The following is an 18,298-nucleotide window of genomic DNA, read 5'->3' on the forward strand; positions in this document are numbered from 1 at the left end:
TCCCTCTTACAATATTCAGGGAGCACTCCAAGGATTTCTGTGAAATTCCTAACCGAGCATGCTAATGAAGAGATTGAGCTTCAGTGCACACCTTGAAACAAAATATTCTTCATATTGAAAGAGTAGGTCCAGGACAAAAAGCTGGAATGCCCGAGAAGTCCAGGCCACAGAGAGTGGCCAGCCTTGGTCAGCCTTGGTGGCTAGGCTGGTGCTTCCTTCTGAGGCATCAGTCTCTCAAGGCATTTGGATTTGCAGGGCAAGTCCAGCAAAACTGCTGTGTCAATCTTAGGCCCCTTCCAAGACAAGAACCATCAGCTTGATGCTTAGCAAATAAGTGACTTGCGGGCGACATCCACTGTTTATTTCCTCACAAGACTCTTCCCCGGCTGTGGGCTTTCTGCTGCAGGAGAATGTAGAGTTGGTTAAATTCTGTGAGGGGCTATTAATATCTTGTGAGTCATTTCAGCGGTGCTTTTGGAAATGGTGTCCCTTCCCTTTCAGTTTAGAAGAGGAGAAAATAGTTCGAACATACGGCAACACTGTTTTCCAATAACCCCAGCCCAATTTCAGATGTCTGACTTCTGGGATAAGGGAATTGGGTGGTAGAATTTTCCTCTCACCACTGGGGTCCTATTATTCATAATAGAGCTGAACTTAGCCCAAATAAGATTAGATATTTCCCAAGAAATTTGGGGACAGGTTTCTGATTCATCCCCACAAACATATATATATATATGAGAAAAGCGGAGGGTTGCCATTTTTTCACATGTCAAGATTTTATTTTTATTTTGGGACCACACCTGACAATGTTCCGGGGTCACTCCTGGTTCGGCACTCAGGAATCACTCCTGGCAGTGCACAAGGTACCATATGGGATGCCAGGTCGGCTGCATGCAGAGCAAGTACTATAGCTCCAGCCCTATGTCGAGATTCTAATAGAAAAATCCAGTTCAGTGACCATGTTTTGTTTTTGTTTTTGTTTTGTGTGTGTGTTGGGAGGTCTCCACCTCTGAAGGGTTGAACGACAACCAGTGATGCTCAGGGACTGTTTCCTGGCTCCATGCTTAGGGATCACCCCTAAGGGGCTTGTACCCCTAAGGTACATGGTGCCTGGGATCAAAGCAGAGCTGACCACAGCAAGACAAGCATCTCCATTCCTGTACTATCTCTCTGGCCCCTAGACTGGCCTTCTAATGAGACAGGGGTGTGTATGGCCTGTGGATTTCCATGTACATCCTATGTCAGAGTGCCAAATAAATCATGCTCAGATGCCCTAGGGTTCTTCAGAGGTCACATAAACAAGCATTAGACAGGGCTGGAGAGATAGCACAGCGGGTAGGGCGTTTGCCTTGCACGCGACCGACTAGGGTTCGATTCCCAGCATCCCATATGGTCCCCTAGCACCGCCAGGAGTAATTTCTGAGTGCATGAGCCAGGAGTAACCCCTGTGCATCGCCAGGTGTGACCCCGAAAAAAAGCAAAAAAAAAAACAAGCAACAAGCATTAGACAGATTGAGAAAAGAAAAGGGAAGAATAGCTCCTGGCCACTTCAGTAAGACCCAGAAAAATGGATGTCACTCAACCTCAGGACTCAGAGCATCTTTGGGTGAAGGCAGCTAGCGCAGAGGATGCCGGGAAGGAGAGGGTCACTGAGGAAGGTTCTGAATGAAGGTTCAGGAAAAAAGGACGTGCAGATCGGAGTTCCTCAAAGGGAGGGAGGGACTTACATGGCAATCACTTTCCGAAAGGCAAATATGTCCCAGAGAAATGTCCCACGTTCATGAGATATACTTAGGGGTGGCGTCTCAAACTTCCTAACCAAAGGGAAGAGAACTGGATACAACGGAGGCGACCCTATGCAGAGCGGTGATTGACAAGTGTTCCAAGTTCACACTAGGGACCAATTTGTTGCATGAAGGGGGTGGGGAAATATGTAAATCCAAATGGGGGTGTGTGTGGAATCTGTTAATAAAAGAATGGGCAGGGTGCTACATGGTGGGAACAGAATGTTCCAGGACCATCTTCTTCGGAGAACTGTCGGTCCCTTCCTCTCCCCAGGACTGAAGCATTCTGGAAGACTGACCCAGCCCTCTGCCTCCTTGTTAGCCCAGAGTGCCTGCTGGTCTGTCAGAGCCTCACCAGGAACTGCTCTGCCAAGGCCTTGGTCTGCACGGCTTGCTTCTTCACAGCAGCTGTGGGAGGTGTCGGTTCTTCACCATCAGGATGGAGGGCGTAGGGAACAAAAAAACTGGGCCTCCGGGCAAGAGCAAAAGATGCAGTGTTTCCAGCAAAAGCAGATGCAAAGGAACAAGCACTGGAAAAACCCTTCGCTCTTATTCACAGAAACATGATGGCCTCTCAGTATCTGTATTGCAAACCATGATGCCCATAAGTAGAGAGAGAGAGAGTGAGGGGGAAATTGTCTGCCATAGGGGCAGGGGGAGGGTTGGGAGGGAGGGAGGGAGGGATACTCGGGACATTGGTGGTGAGCACTGGTGGAGGGATCGGTGTTCAATCACTGTATGGCTGAAACTCAAAGATGAAAGTTTTGTAACTGTAGCTCATGGTGATCCAGTAAAAAAAAATGTTTTAAAAAACTATAAATCATGTCAGCCAAAAAAAAAAAGTGAGGGTAGAAGTGCCTGGAAGACACTTAATCATCTCGTTAAAGATGAAAGAAGCAAATGAAAGCAGATAACCGCTGTTCTAGCCACACTCTCTAGGCAGGGTCCTTGTTCTCAGCATCTTAAAAGATGTCTTGAACTCTCTGACTGCCAGAATAAAGAGAAAACAAAAATTTCTAAGAAAACAGGACTTTACCAAAATGCTTATATTAGGATATCAGAGTACCGCAGACACCATCCTTTTTCAAATATAAGATCTGAGCGTTGGCGTATATGTGGGTGGAGGATATGTCCCAGACATAGTTTAGTATATGCACAGAGATTCTTTTTTTTTTTAATTTTTTAAAATTTATTTTATTTATTTATTTATTTTTGCTTTTTGGGTCACAGCTGGCGATGCACAGGGGTTACTCCTGGCTCTGCACTCAGGAGTTACTCCTTGCGGTGCTCAGGGGACCATATGGGATGCTGGGAATCGAACCCGGGACGGCCGCGTGCAAGGCAAATGCCCGACCCGCTGTGCTATCTCTCCAGCCCCCATGCACAGAGATTCTTTATAATAAAAGGTTCCAGAAGTATATTTACAAATAAGAACTCTGAAGAAAACAAAGAAAATCCAAGAAGAGGTACAAGAGAAATGGCTGTTGTCAGTGTATCATTGATGTTGTTGAAAGATGATGTTGGAAAACTGCACTGCCACGTGCACTGCCAGGTGTAATTCCTGAGTGCACAACCAGGAGGAACCCCTGTTGGCCAGACCTCCCTGACTTTATATTCCTCTATTCTTACATAGTGTAGTCCAATGGCGTCTGTTCGATCTAGGAACACGAAGAGCCTCAAACCGATCGTTCAGGATCTTGATGAAGTCTGACCATCTGGTAGGTGGGCGGCCACGGGGTCTTTTGACATCCTGTGGAATCCAGTCGGTAACGGCTCTAGTCCAGCGGTCGTCTCCAAATCTCATTATGTGTCCAGCCCATCTGATTTTTGACGCCTTGGCAAATGAGACAGCGTCCGTGATTCTTGATTATAGACGGAGGTCAGAACTCTGGATTCTTTCTCTCATTTGAGTGAAACGTGATACTCCAAGCATAGCTCTTTCGATTCCTTTTTGGGAGACCCCTAATAGCGTTCTCATCCTTTTTGCATAGGGCCCAGGTCTCTGAGGCGAATGTTAATGCAGGAAGAACAGTGGAATCGAAGAAATGTGCCTGGAGCCGGAGGTTCTTTGTCTGTTCTTTGTCCTCGTAGCTATTTCTTCGAGCTCTTGAAGGCATTCCAAGCCTCTCTCTTCCTCCTGCGCAACTCAGGTGCCAGGTCATTCATCATGTTGACTTCTCGACCGAGGTACACATAACTGTTGCATTCAGAGATGGTCGTTCCATTGAGAGCGAATGGAGCATCAGGAACGAGGTTGTTTCTCATAAACATTGCCTTCGTTGGGGCCGGAGTGATAGCACAGTGGGTCGGGCGTTTGCCTTGCAAACAGCCGACCTGGGTTCGATCCCTGGTATCCCATATGGTCACCCAAGCACTGCCAGGAGTAATTTCTGAGTGCAAAGCCAGGAGTAACGCCTGAGCATTGCTGGGTGTGACCCAAAAAGCAAAACAAAACAAAACAAAACAAAACAAGACAAAAAAAAAAAAACATTGCCTTTGTGAGATTCAGCTGTAGTCCTACCTTTCCACACTCACGGTCGAAGTCGGCCAGCATTTGTGCCGCTTGGCTGATGTTTGGTGTTATTAAAACAATGTCATCAGCAAAGCGGAGGTGGTGTAGTTGCCGACCATCTATCTTCACTCCCATTCCTTCCCATTCCAGTCGTCGCATGATGTTCTCGAGGGTGGCACTGAAGAGTTTCGGTGAAATGGTATCATCAGACGCCATTGGGCTACACTAGCACGCAACAGGGACAAATGGAGACATTACTGGCGCCCGCTCGAGCAAATGGATGATTAACGGGAAGTCAAGTGATCAAGTGATTCTTACGTAATTCACCTTCAGACCTCCCTTCCTCCAGAGCTCCTGGGGGTGGGCAGTCCTTAGACAAGACTGGGACATAAAGGAGACCAGAAAAGAGCAAAGGGAGGGGCTGGAGTGATAGTATAGCGGGTAGAGCGTTTGCCTTGCACGCGGCCCACCAGGTTTCAATCCCCAGCATCCCATATTATGGTCCCTTGAGCACTGCTAGGAGTAATTCCTGAGTGCATGAGGCTGGAGTAACCACTGTGTGTCTCTGGTTGTGACCCAAAAAGCAAAAAAAACAAACAGAAAAAAGAGCAAGAATGTAAACAGGCTTCTCTGGGGATGGGACTGGAATTCCTTAGAATCAGAGTGTACTAGAGATCTCTCAGATGCCAGGTGATGTGTAGGTGATGTTAAGGTAAAAATCTTCTAGAGTTTTAGCAGCAGAGACGCTCCACGGAAAGGCAGTTATATTCCATCTGCTTCTGCTTCGCTTCAGTGAGACAGGACTTTCCACAGAGAACAATCTGTGATAAATGAGGCCTCTTCCTTTCTTCTGTGAACACATTTATTGGGCTTCCTCTACAGCTGGGAGAATCTTGGGACATTTTCCATTTAGCTTTCACCCTTCGGGAGTGGTCAGAATCTTTTTCAGAGATGCTTCTTTCTAGTAGAGCATGCTGAATCGCTTAGACACCGATTGCTACCAGAGTGACATCACTCAAGTTCTCGTTTCTGTCTCAAGAACATTCAACCTCCTTGTCTCCACTCTCCTCTTCCTCCATCCCACCACTTCCTCAAGGACCCTCAAGGAAGGCACCCACGGCCTCCTCATCACTGACCTTGCTCCTCACCAGGGTGGCCTCCCACTTAGCTCATACAGAAATTCACTACTTACGTATCATTTCAAATTACTCTGTTTGACTCTTGCACTTGAGCAAACAGCGATGTGAACTGGGGCAGACAGTGGATTACGGAGTGCAGTGATTACGGGTTCTGATGCTAATGTTAACTGCTTGGGCCTGAAAGTTACTTTGGTTCTCCACACCCATGATCCCTCTCAGAAAGAAGGGTGCAGAGGCTGGAGGCAGCTCTTAAAACCCTGCGGAAGAGGATTGCTGGGAGGACTTAGAGTTTCGACCTGTGTAATACTCAGAAGCAACAAGGCGCACAGCACTGGAGAAGTATATGTGTCCCCGTCTCCCACTGAGCCTAGGACCTTGATGTCTAATTGGTTCCCTCAATAAACACATCCACCTCCCTCACCTTTTTCTTGCCTATGTAGTACCGGAGCGATAGCACAGTGGTAGGGCATTTGCCTTGCATGCGGCCGGCCTGGCCGACCCGGGTTCAATTCCTCTGCCCCTCTTGGAGATCCCGGCAAGCTACCGAGAGTATCTCGCCCTCATGGCAAAGTGTGGCAAGCTACCCGTGATGTATTCAATATGCAAAAACAGTAACAAGTCTCACGATGGAGACGTTACTGGGCCTGCTCGAGCAAATTACTGGGCCTGCTCGAGCACTTAAGACACACCTTAAGTAATGATATAGGGATGTGCAAAACTTCCATTGAGATCACTGCTCTCAGGGATCTCCCTAATAGGAGCACTAGACACTCTTGCAAAGAGTTGTTAGGTGAAGGTTGTGAGGAAGTGTCTACCCAGCTACGAACCCGCACCAAGAATGCAGGAGACCAGGGTGTATCTGGACCAGGGTGATCTACAGCCCCTGGGCAGGAGGGGGAGGAAGAAGAGGTCCTTATGGCTAATAGTGTCCATGAGTTGTTGGTGACTCAGGGAGAAGGCTGGCCTCTCAAAACTGACTCTCCTTAGTCTGGGAACTAAATTCTTGAGCCATTCACTCGCAGCGGCCTAGGAGGATCTAGGGGTGTACTCATTTTACACAGAATAGATGGACACATCTATTAATTGATGGTGAACTTTTCTTGGGCAGGAAACGCTGTGATTCATGATTACTATTATTATTTGGTTTGGGGGTCACAATTGGAGGTGTTCAGGGCTTACTCCTGGCCCTGAGCTCAGAGATCAGTCCTGAAGATGCTCAGGGCCCCGTGTGGGTTCCGGGGATTGAACCCAGGCAGGGAAGCGCCCTAGCTGCTGTATTATCTTTCCAGCCCAATATAATCTATCATTGTGGGGCACAGATGCTGTAACAAAACGTTTGTGTGTGGCCATCTGCCTCAACATTCCTTGGTGAAAATCCCTGCAAGTGAAGTGGCTGGCTCTGACAGTCCCATCAAGTCCCCGCTGGCAAATTAGCCATCAGGTGCCCAGATCTGCCCAGATCTGCCCAGGTCTTTTGAGGTGGGGATCATGGTGTCTGATTTGGGGACGCTCTTACTCTCAGAACCCACTCCATTGTTTTTCAGGATGAGGAAGACGTTTTTCCCTTTTTGATTCCCCAAAAGTCCTCCCCACACTCTGGTCCCTCCCTACTGAACGCCCCTGAAGCATCTCCCCTTCTCTTCCTCCCCCAAACTAGGCAGTGCTCAGGGATCCCGCGTGTGTGTGTGTGTGTGTGTGTGTGTGTGGTGGGGGGGCAGGGAGGAGGCAGGTAAAAAAGGCTATTCCTTCTCTTTGTCCCCCAAACTAGGCAGTGCTCAGGGGTGTGTGTGTGGGGGGGGTGGGGGGGAGGAGGCTCGTGTGTGTGTGTGTGTGTGTGTGTTTCATTCTGTGACAACTCAAATATCCTTTCAGGCCCTGGTTCCTCCGTGCCGAGCGCCTGTGCAGCGTCTCCACTTTGCTTCCGCCCCCAAACTAGGCGGTGTTCAGGGAACTCTCCTCTGTGTGTGTTTGTGTATGTGTGTGTGTGTGTGCGCGCGTGTGTTTCGCAGGCCCCACGCTCTTCCTTCTCATTCTGTGATCAGTCACGTTTGACAGATCCCTTTAGCTCGTCACTGCACAGGCGTTAGAAGTTCGGCACCCATCCCCGGAGCCCGTGTGTGTGTGTGTGTGTGTGTGTGTTCAGCTCGTCACTGCACAGGCGTTAGGAGGTCGGCACCCGGAGCTCGTGTGTGTGTGTGTGTCTGTGCGCGACCTCTTAAGCCCCGTCTGAGCCCGTGTGTGTGTGTGTGTGTGTGTATGTGTTCAGCTCGTCACTGCACAGGCGTTAGGAGGTCGGCACCCGGAGCTCGTGTGTGTGTGTGTGTGTGTGTGTTTGTGTGTGCGACCCCTTAAGCCTCGTCTGAGCCCGTGTGTGTGTGTGTGTGTGTGTGTGTGCGACCCCTTAAGCCCCGTCTGAGCCCGTGTGTGTGTGTGTGTGTGTGTGCGACCCCTTAAGCCCCGTCTGAGCCCGTGTGTGTGTGTGTGTGTGTGTGTGAGACCCCTTAAGCCCCGTCTGAGCCCGTGTGTGTGTGTGTGTGTGTGTGTGTGTGCGCGCGCGCGCGACCCCTTCAGCCCCGTCTGACCGATCCCTTCAGCCCGTCACTGCACAGGCGTCAGGAGGTCGGCACCCAACCATCCCCGGCGCGAGCGGCCTGGTCCCGGGCTCGGCCCCCGCGCGGGCAGGAGCGAAGGGCCCGCGGGCGCCGGGACCCCGGGGCCGGGCCGCGTCCTCCCCGCGCCGCGCAGGCGCCTCCCCGCGGCCGCCCGCCGCCTCTGCGGGCCCTTCCGCGTTCGGCGCTTCCGCCCGCCGGGAGGCGGGGCGTGGGCGTGGCCAGGGCGGGCTCGGCGCTTGCTGCGCCTGCTGCGCCTGCTGCGCTTGCGCGCGGCGGCGGCGGCGGCGGCCGAGGAGGCGGGCCTTCCGGTCCCGCGCCGGCCCGCTTCCGGCGGGAGTCGGAAGCCCGTCCCGGATGGCCTCGGGGTCGGCCCGCGCGTGCTGAGCTCGGGGCGCTCGGCGGCCCCCACCCCACCCCCGCCCCACGCCACCCCGGCCCGGCCCGGACCGGCGGCCGCGGGCGACATGTCGTCGGGCCTCCGCGCCGCCGACTTCCCGCGCTGGAAGCGCCACATCGCCGAGGAGCTGCGGCGCCGGGACCGGCTGCAGCGGCAGGCGTTCGAGGAGATCATCCTGCAGTGTGAGCGGGGGCGCCCGGGACCCTCACGCGGGCTCGGGGCGCGGGCCGGGGGGGCGTCGCGCGGGCGCCGCGCCTCGGGGCTCCCGGGACCATATGGGCGCCACGCCCGGCCGGCCCTGCAGCTCTTCGGTCTTTTCTTTCTATTCCTTTTTCCCCCGTTTTTCTTTTCGAGCGGAGCCCGGTGGGGGGGGTCCCTTCTGGCGGTGGGGGGCGGGGGGCGACCTGGCCGCCCCTCCCCCACGTCCCAATCCCACCCGACCGCCTTTAAGGGGAAGCGTGACCTCTGGCTCCCGGCTGTTTTTTTTGGCTGGGGCGGGGGGCCGGGGGCACACCTGGCCCTGCTGGGTGGGGGTGGGGGTGGGGGTGGGGGTGGAATGGACCTTGGGGTGGGGGAGGACCGCCGGGGATCGAACCTGCGGGTCGGCCCTGTGCGGTGTCAGGTTTTGACAGCTGGGGTTTGGAGCTGGAGCAATAGCACAACAGGGAGGGCGTCTTGCTTTGCACGTGGCCGACCCCGGGTTCGATTCCCAGCACCCCGTAGGGTCCCCCCCCCCGAGCACCGCCAGGAGTCATTCCTGAGTGCAGGAGCCAGGAGGGACCCCTGTGCATCGCCGGGTGTGACCCCCCCCCCAAAAAATAGCAAAAAGGAAAAAGAGACCACGGGGTGATGGTGTGCTGGCTGTGCTCCAAGAAGGTTCCAGACTTGACTTCCCCTTAGCATCTTCTGGGGAAGCTTTTCAAAAAAAGAAAAAAGGTGGGGAGGACACCCCGGTTAGTCCCCGTGGTTTCCCAGGGTGGCTTCACACACACACACACACACACACACAGATGCCACCTGAAGGGCCCCTCCCAGGGATGAAACCCATGAGTTGACGTGGTGAGGTGGACCCCCCCCCCCCCCCCCCCCCCCCCCGTCCCCTTAGGGTTGTTGGGGACTTTCACGGCTCTCCACCCAGGATCAGCCAAGTGACAGCCCAGTCGGTGTTAGTGCTGGCGTGAGTCAGGCTTGAATGTCGTGGAAACTGCTTGGCACATGGGATTTTTTTCATTTTCCCGGAAGTTCTGTGCTGCCCCTTTTCCGCAAGAGCCGGGTCTCATCCTGGGTGGCAGCCGGGGACAGGCTCCACCAGCGTGCCACCCTGCGTGGCGTCCATCACCGGCTGCCCCCAGGCCCGTACCCACAGCTCCTTCACTTCCAGAAGCACTGGCTTCTTCTGTGTCTGCCGGGAGGCTGGCCGAGCTCACCAGAGGTGCAGGGCACCCTCGCCTTGGGAAGGGACTCCCTCCGAGGCGACAGAAGTCTGCACGTTGGGGGCTTGGCGAGAGCTCCTTTAAAGACCTGTGTGGCCCAGCGCCTCCCCTTGGCCTTCCCGAGTCTGGTTTGCTGCTCTATAAAACGGGGCGAAGCTTGCCCGGCTCGTTTCCCGAAGCCAGGCTGCGCGGCCCGTGGTGTCTTTGAAAGCCCTGGGTGTGGTGATCACTTGTCAACAGGAGGCCCGTCACTGCCCCGGCCTGTGTCCCTACGCTTTGAAAAGGGACATTTGAAGGGACCGGAGGATGGGAAGTCGGGAGAGAAGTGGCGCAGAGAGCCAGCACTGTGCCAGCACAGGGAATGGGACGAAGGCACTCTTCCCCCAGGGCGGGGGCGACCCCCTCTGGCCAGGAATTGGCACTGGGAGAGATCCTTTTTGTTGGGGTGGCCGAACGCCCTCCACCCTTCAGAGCCACTGACTTTTGATCCTCCACCAACCCCGAGTCGCCTGTATCGTGCCTGCCCCGGCTTGGGCGCCAGGGTCTCCTCGGCTACCTTCTTTGGGAGAGCCCCTCTGGGTCACGTTTTGCAGCTCGTTATCAGAGCCCCTGACGCAGTCCCGGTCGGCTGTGTGCGTGGTGACCATTGCCATTGGACCCACTTCCCCGTTCCACCGAGCAGATGCGTGGCCGACCGCAGTGCGCCTGGGGTTCCCATTTTCAGACTCTAGGAGAAGCTTTCCAGCAGAGCCGGCACCGGCAGAAACTCCCGCCCGGAGCTTGTTCTAGAATGGCTCTCAGGGCAGACTGCGGGTTGCGGACGCCCCATCGCAGGCGACCGGACCTTCTGACTCAGCTGCACACCACTCAGCCACCCGCCACCCTTCCTCCCTTACTGGTTCCTGCGGGGGTGCACACCTGGTTGTGCTCAGGCTGTGGTACTGGGAGTTTGGGGGTGGGTGGGGATTTTTTCTTTTTTTGGCCACACCTGGCAATGCTCAGGACTTACGCCTGACTCTGCACTCAGGGGTCACTCCTGGTGGGCTCAGGGGACCGAGATGGGATGCCAGGGATTGAACCGGGGCTGGCACCATACCCACCTGTCTCTCTGGCCCCATAGGTTTCAGTTTTGTTTGTTCTTTGGGGAACGCCCAGCAGCTCTCTAGCCCCGTAGGGGATTTGAACCAGGGTCACAAGCCACCGCCTCTGTCCCGCCTGTGCCTGTGTTTCTGACTGTCCTTTCCGGTCCTGACCTGGAATCCTGCACCGCTCTCGTTTATCCGTTCCAGAAGGTTCTTGCTTCTCTGGGCTCTCTGCTCCTACTCGCTGCTTGCATCGGTTTGCCTAAGCCAGGAACCTCCGGGTTATCTCTGACCTAATAAATGCTTGTGTCACGGCCTGCTTTGATTTGTTTATTTTTGCTTTTGGGGTCACGCCCATGGCACTCAGCGCTTTCTTTCTCCCGGCTCTGTGCTCAGGGATCACTCCTGGCGGGGCCCAGGGGACCATATGCAGTGCCCGGGATCGAACTGGGGGCTGGCGCGTGTACATGCATGGCCAGTACTTTCCCCCTGTACCCTGCAGCGCCTACTATCTACTTTGGGAATCTTGTTCCAGTGCTTTCCTGTGGCTAGTCGGGGCAGGTCCGCCTTTCTGCCCCTGCTTTCCTGTGTCAACGCCGCCTTCCCGACAGCTCTGCTCTGCTTTCCTTTCCTCTTAACCCCAAGGGCAGAAACTTCTGGGTCGTGCCAGTCTAAAAATTGGTTACTTGGGGCGCCCTTTGTGGTGCTGGGGATCGAACCCCCCACCCCGGTCAGCCGCGTACTAAGGCAAACGCCCTGTGAACTGTACCGTCGCTCCGGCCCCAAGTTCTCCCAGTTTAGTAAGGAGGTAAAGCTCTCGCCCGTTGGAGGTGCTGCGTAGCTTTTGACTTTTCCGGTGTGTTTATGTTCCTTTTACTCCCGCGGTCGACAAGGGCAGTGGGGAGCAGGAAACAGTGGTGAGGGCCTGAGGTGGGGAGGGCACATGTTCTCATGGGGGTCTGGGGTGGCTGCCGGCTCGGCCGGGGTGTGTGAGTGTGTGACCGGGGTTCCTGCTATCAGTGACGGAGCGGGAAACTGCCCAGTGTTTCCTGGGGTTTGGATCCAAACGCATATAAAGCCCCAAGTAGGAATGACGTGCGCGCGGGCCGGCGTGATTTCCTCTCTCTGTTTTTTTGGCAGATAACAAGTTGCTGGAAAAGTCCGATCTTCATTCGGTGTTGGCCCATAAGCTCCAAGCCGACAAGCATGACCTGCCGAACAGACACGAGACGAGGTATCCTGAGACGGCCGTCGTCGCCCCTCGGTTGAACATTTTCTGGGTGGCGGCCTCTCCCGGAGGGTCCCTGGCTATACAGACCTGGGGGTGCGGTTAGAGGGGGCCAGAGACCAGGCCTTGGGTTTTGTGGTCCCAGGGGTCAAAGTCTGGGCCTTGGGGCTGCCTCCATTTCCTTAAAGCAAACAGTATGGTCTCTACCCCGTTTTGGGGGTCCTCTCCTTTCCGGTCAGAATTGAGGAAGCCAGCTAGCTGCTGTCAGAGTGGGGAAGCACATGCTGGCCGGGAAGGGGTCCCCGAATGCCTGCTGCCAGGTGGGGTCCGGCCCGGCCCAGCACACGCCGGGTCCTCTTCCTGCTGACCAGGGCTCACTCTTTTGCAATGTCGGGACAAGAAAGCGTTCCTTGGGCGTCTTTGCACAGATCTCCCTAGTACAGGATTTGCTTTTCACCCAGAAATGGGTCTGTTTTTGTTTCAAGACTTTTCATAGATCATGAAATCAAACTAGCTGGTTGGCAGCAACGGGTTTTCTTCTCTGAGCAAGGTCTGGGGCGAGGTGTGGGGCCGGCGCTCAGTGTCGGGCATGCGCTTTGCATGCACGAGGTCTGGTTTCAAGCCCTAGTTTCAGCCTGCAGCACCACAAAAAAACTAAGCTCAGGGGAAAGCTCGCATTTGATGCGGTGTATTGTCTATTATTGTTATTTACTTCCTTGGGGTGGGCTGGAGCCATAGCACGGCGGGTAGGGTGTTTGCCTTGCATGCGGCCGACCCGGGTTCGATTCCTCCGCCCCTCTCGGAGAACCCGGCAAGCTACTGAGAGTATCTCGCCCGCACGGCAAAGCCTGGCAAGCTCCCCGTGACGTATTCGATATGCCAATCACAGTAACAAGTCTCACCGTGTTCCTGGGCCCACTGGAGCAAATCCATGAACAACGGGGAGGACAGTGCTACAGTGCATTGTTAATTGTTAGGCGTGAATCGATGAGGCTGAGGTGGTGTGTTTACTTGGTCATTTGTGTAAACTGTTTCTCTTCTTGAGGGTCATGGTCCAGAAACACAGTCTAAAAGCCCGACTTCACCAAAGCAACTTAGGCGGAATCATTCTGGATTCTTAGCCCTTTTTGCCTTCTGCTTGGATTGTTTGCCCTTTAAATTTGGCTCGAATGAAAATCGGTTTGTATGCGAATATCCCCTGTTGTTGCTCTGATGTTCTGTACTTTTTTTGCATGTGACCTTTCGGCAGTAAAAATAAGTTTGAAGGTAATTAGGGTCTTTAATTATTAAAAAAAAAATCTAGATGTAGCTTCCTTTACTTCCTCTAGAGCTGATCCAGCTGAGGCGGGCGGGCGGGCGCATTTCCGCTGGGGGGCGGGGGGCGGGGATGAACACAGGCCTGGCCCGACTCCCACCTCACCTTCCACTCAGCCTCGTCCCTTGACCCAGGGCGTGTTCCTCCTGTCCGGCTTCTGCATCCTTCATCCGCTAGCCGTGCTTTCGCTTGGCGTGGTCCTGCACATCACTGTCTACCTTCCGGGCCCTGGGGAGGTGTTGGGACTGAGGCTTCCCTTCCGGCGCGAGAGTCCCGAACCCAGCCTTCGCCGCCTCCTTTCCACCCATCACCTTGGCTCCGTTTTCCCCTCTCTGTCTGCCTCTACGACCCGTGGCTCCATCCCTGGTGTGCAGCTGGCCCAAGTTTAGGTTTACTTGGCTGCCCTCTGAGGCCATTCGTCCTTCTGGCGCTTCACCCGGCCACATGGGGCATCGGGGAGAAGGGTGTAAGTGCAGGGCGGAGACCAACTCTGGTGGGGGGGGTTGCTTCTAGCGGGGTGGGTGAGGTGTTCCGCGATGTCGGTTGATTCCTTCTGTCCTCCTAATCTTGGCCCACTGTGACCCCACTGTGGGGGGATGGGCGTTCCCTCGGGTCATGCTGCAGGGACGCTGGGGTCCTTCACTGTGGCATTGCTCTTGGCTGTCTGGTGCTCACACCAGACAGTAGAGTTCTTTTCTGACCCCAAGTTCCTGGGCGCTGTGGGGATGGAATTCTTGCCTCGGGCCTGCCAGGCCTCCATACTCCAGCCCTTTGAATGCTCTCCCTGACCCCCTAGCAATCTTGTTTTCCGTTTGGGGGGGGGTCATACTTGGCAGTGCTCAGGGCTGCTCCCTATCCGGAGCTTGGGGTGCACTCCCCTCAGTGCTCAGTGGCCCACGTGGGTCGAACCCCGAGCTCCAGCCCTTTGCGCGCCAGCCCTTTGTGCTGTCTTTCCTGCCCTTAGCACTCTTTTTATTTGGGTGGTGTTTTTGGGCGGGGGGGGCGGTCACACCCAGCGATGCGGTGCACAGGGCTTCCTCCTGGCTCTGCACTCAGGAGTTACTCCTGGTGGTGCTCAGGGAACCATATGGGATGCTGGGAATTGAACCCGGGTTGGCTGCGTGCAAGGCCAACGCCCTACTCGCTGTTAGCCCCCTTTTTAATGTTGAGCTGCAAAAATGTTCCGCGCCCTCATTTACCTTTGTGGTTTTTAGTCGTTGACAGGCCCGTGCTGGGTGTCATGTGGAAAGCCACGTCCCTGTTCCAGTCGCGCCGTCTTGGGATTTTGCTGTTGTTTCCTGGTTTCTTGGGCTGTGGTTGGGGCTTCCTCCAGGGCCGGCGAGGCGGAGGGGACCCTACGGAGTGGCACTGTGCCCGGCCAGCGCCGTGCCTGCTATATACACTCTCCCTCCAGCCCTCCCAGGTATTGATCCTTTGTTTAATGGCTACAGTGAGACTCCTCAGTGTCGAGGATGTGGCTTAAGTGGCTGATGACCCTGGCCAGGAATGACCCCGGCCAGGAATGACCCCCATCCCCACGACAAAAGGGAAATTTGAGCAGGGGTCGCTCCCTTCCTTTCTGACCCTCCCCACTGGGGGAATGTGAGGAGTCATCGCCTTGGGTCACCCAGACCTATTCCAGAGTTGGGGTGGGGCCCAGGAAATTGGGAGGTGGCACAGAGGTTAAGGTGCACTTGCCTGGCGCTTGGCCCCAGCACTATCTCTGATCCTCCGAACACAGAGCCAGGAGTAAGTCCTGGAGGTTCTCCCCTGCTCGAGACATACTAGGTCAGCGGTTGTCCATCTTTTTTTTTTTTTCCCCTTTTGGGTCACACCTGGTGATGCACAGGGCTTACTCCTGCCTCATGCACTCAGGAATCGCTCCTGGCGTTGCTCAGGGGACCATATGGGATGCTGGGAATTGCGCTCGGGTCGGCCATGTGCGAGGCAACCGCCCTGCCTGCTGTACTAACGCTCCAGTCCCAACGGTCGCCCATCTCTGACGCTGCGGACACTCGTGCTTTGAGCCCGGGACACTCAGCTCTGCACCAGCCGCAGCCCTTGTCCGCCTGGTGTCAGCAGAGGGACCCGATTCTCGCAGCGGGAAGGTCCCGAGGCGCCGGCAGGGCAGGGAGTGGCGGGCATGCTCGGGTCGTGAGGCTTCTCGGCCAGGGCAGCTCCCTGGAAGAAGGGGCCGCTTCTCCATTCGGCTCCATGCTTCTCCCTCACGCAGCTTGACTTCTCCTTTGTAGCCCGAGATTAGGGTAACTGCAGGTTGCCGGGGAAGATGAGGTGTTAGTTCGAGCTTTGAACATGTAATCACAGTAATTCCGGACTGGAACCATTCTGGGGGCCAGTGGCTGCCGTGCCCTGTCTTCTTGCTCATAATTACGGCGGGAGGGGCACCCCTCCTTCAGAGACTGGTGTCCTAGTTCTCCACTCTTCTCCCCACCCACCCCCCCAGCCTTGTCTTTGATCGGGCCACGCCCAGCAGAGCTTGGAGCTGGGCTGGACCTTGGCCATCCCCACCTGGCCGCCCGAGCCCCACCCTGAGCTCTGTGCTTTCCCGGGGAAGTGGCTTCCAGTGCTCGCTCTGATGATCCTCTTCGTGCACATCTGCAAGGACCCTCTGAACCCTAACCCCCAGCTGTGACCCCACACACGTGGCAGAGACAGTCCGCCAGCAGCTGGCCCAGGAGGTGGCGTGGCTCCTGTCGTCCTTCCCCGAGCCAGCCCTCAGTTGCCCCGCACCTAGCTCGGAACGCACCGACACCCCCTTTTCTGCATGGGAGGCTGTGCTGTCTCCAAGGGGGTGTAGGAAGTGTCACCATGCCCCGCCCCGCTGTTCCCCGCGGTCAAAGCCATGCCAACAGCGTCCTGCTGACTGGTCTCTGCCCAGCAGCCAGAGTGTTCCCCATCCCTCCCAGTCATGGCTAGAAGCCCCGGACTTCCGAGGTGCCGCACTACTTCCCAGCTCCTGCCGGCCCTCCCCTTATCCCGCTGTACCCTGCACTCCCTGTGTACCCCTTGATCTCTCCCTGTGCCTGGGTCCGCATGCCGAACCCCTCCCTCCCTCCAAGCCCCCATGTGGCTCCCAGCTCAGTGCTCCTGACTTTATGAGCCACCGGTGCTGCTTGCGGCTGCCTGAGCACAGAGCTTGGGGCTCCTCGGCCCCTCCCCACCCCCCGAAGGCCAGTGCCAGTGCGGAGTGGGCGCTCCACTGCCATGGGTTGGGGGGACCTCGTTCTTCACGTATCCCGGGGCTCTGCTCTCTGCTGCTGGTTTGCAGTGTCCGCCCTCACCCCGTGGCCAGACAGATCTTAAGTTGCACACAGGGCTCGTTGCCACGGCCCTGTGTGAAATTCTGTAGTTCCCGCCCCGCCGTCGGAGCCAGAGAGAGTTGGGGTCTGATCCTCTGTTCCCTCTTTGTCTCTCGCCTGGTCGGGGGTCCAGTCCTGGACACGATGGAGCACGGAGTGACAGTCAGCTGCAGGAAATGGCCCAGCTGCGGATCAAGCACCAGGAGGAGCTCACCGAGCTGCACAAGAAGCGCGGGGAGGTAACGGGTCAGCCTCCCGGGGGCGGGGGGAACAGCAGCACCCCAAAGGGAGGCCGGACTTCCCAGTGTGGAAAGACCCCACAGCGCGTACAAACACACACACACACACACGCGCGCGCGCGCACAGAACTCACCACAGCCCGCTCCTTCCTGGGCTTCTGGGCATGGGGCCGTGGCTTCCAGCAGCTCGTTGCCACGAAGCGGAGTCTAGCTGTGTTTTTCCCAAAAAGCCGTCTCCCACTTCCGCTGGTTTGATTGTTCCATCAGCTGGGGAGTGTGCAAAGGCAGTGGGGAGGGGGGGACCCCACTAGACCGTGTTTCCCAGGGTTTTCTGAGGAGCCCTCTGGAGAAAATTGTGCAGATGCGGGGGCCGCAGAGGGAAGACAGTGCAGAGACCGAGAAATGCTGACTGGACGCCCTCTGCTCTGCCTGGGCACTCACAGCAGCCCCCAGGCGCCAGCAGCCCCTCTGCCAGCCAACCCGAAGTCCCCTCTACAACCCAGTGTCCAGGTGGGGCCTTCGTCTCCCCCTGACGCGTGTGTCTGCCCTGCCCGCAGCTGGCGCAGCTGGTGATCGATCTGAACAACCTGATGCAGCAGAAGGACCGGGAGTTGCAGGCGAACGAGGCCAAGTGAGTCGAGCGCAGGGCGCGGCTCCGTGTTTCTCTGGGTTCCCGCACGCAGGGGTGGGAGGAAGCCTGGGGTCCGGGCTGGCCCTCGGTCCGCCAGCTTCCCAGCACCCCCTCGGAAGTAACCTTGACCCCTGCGAGGCCTCGAGGTGTTCACAGGCCTCCCCGCGGCCACCGCGCGTGGGACCCGCTGTCTCCCTGGGGGTCTGTGAGCAGGATCGTTCACAGTCACGCCTGCACATGGCGTAACACAGCTCCCAAGCCTGGGCCTGGGGGTTGGAGGGTCACTGCAGGGCCGGGATGGGTGGCGAGGGATGGAGCCGGTGGCCAGCCCAGGACTTGCGGGTGTCCTTCTCCCCCCATGCCACGTCACGGCTTCAGCTGCCCCTTCACATCCTTTCCTGGGCTCAGCCTGGCCGTGAAACTCACGTCTGGTGGGTTGGCCTGTCCACACACCAGTGTCCTTTGGCCTCTGGCTCCCAGCTTTGAATGGCTGCAGCCCACCGTCTGCCGCCTTGGTTCTCACGGCCTGCCCGCGGGCCTGCCAGCATGCAGGACGGTGCTGCGCCAGGGCTGCTCAGAGGAGGAAGGACCGAGCGTCTCGGCCCG

The 18,298-nt window shown here is 56.3% G+C and overlaps 1 protein-coding gene across 4 annotated transcripts in view; it reads left to right on the top strand.

Annotated features, from left to right (window-relative positions):
* Positions 1 to 8,483: 8,483 nt before the first annotated feature.
* Positions 8,484 to 18,298, top strand: part of ATG16L1 (autophagy related 16 like 1) — a 28,282-nt gene continuing 18,467 nt past the window's right edge. For all 4 annotated transcript variants that reach the window (XM_056121887.1, XM_056121897.1, XM_056121911.1 and 1 more), the window contains exons 1-4: positions 8,484 to 8,626; positions 12,100 to 12,193; positions 16,956 to 17,061; positions 17,619 to 17,692. In XM_056121887.1, coding sequence (XP_055977862.1) covers positions 8,512 to 8,626; positions 12,100 to 12,193; positions 16,956 to 17,061; positions 17,619 to 17,692 — 389 coding nt within the window. In that variant the 5' untranslated portion in view covers positions 8,484 to 8,511. The remainder of the gene's footprint in view (positions 8,627 to 12,099; positions 12,194 to 16,955; positions 17,062 to 17,618; positions 17,693 to 18,298) is intronic.

The sequence above is a fragment of the Sorex fumeus genome, unplaced genomic scaffold, assembly GCF_029834395.1.
Source record: "Sorex fumeus unplaced genomic scaffold, SorFum_2.1 ptg000005l, whole genome shotgun sequence".
NCBI classification, from domain to species: domain Eukaryota; kingdom Metazoa; phylum Chordata; class Mammalia; order Eulipotyphla; family Soricidae; genus Sorex; species Sorex fumeus.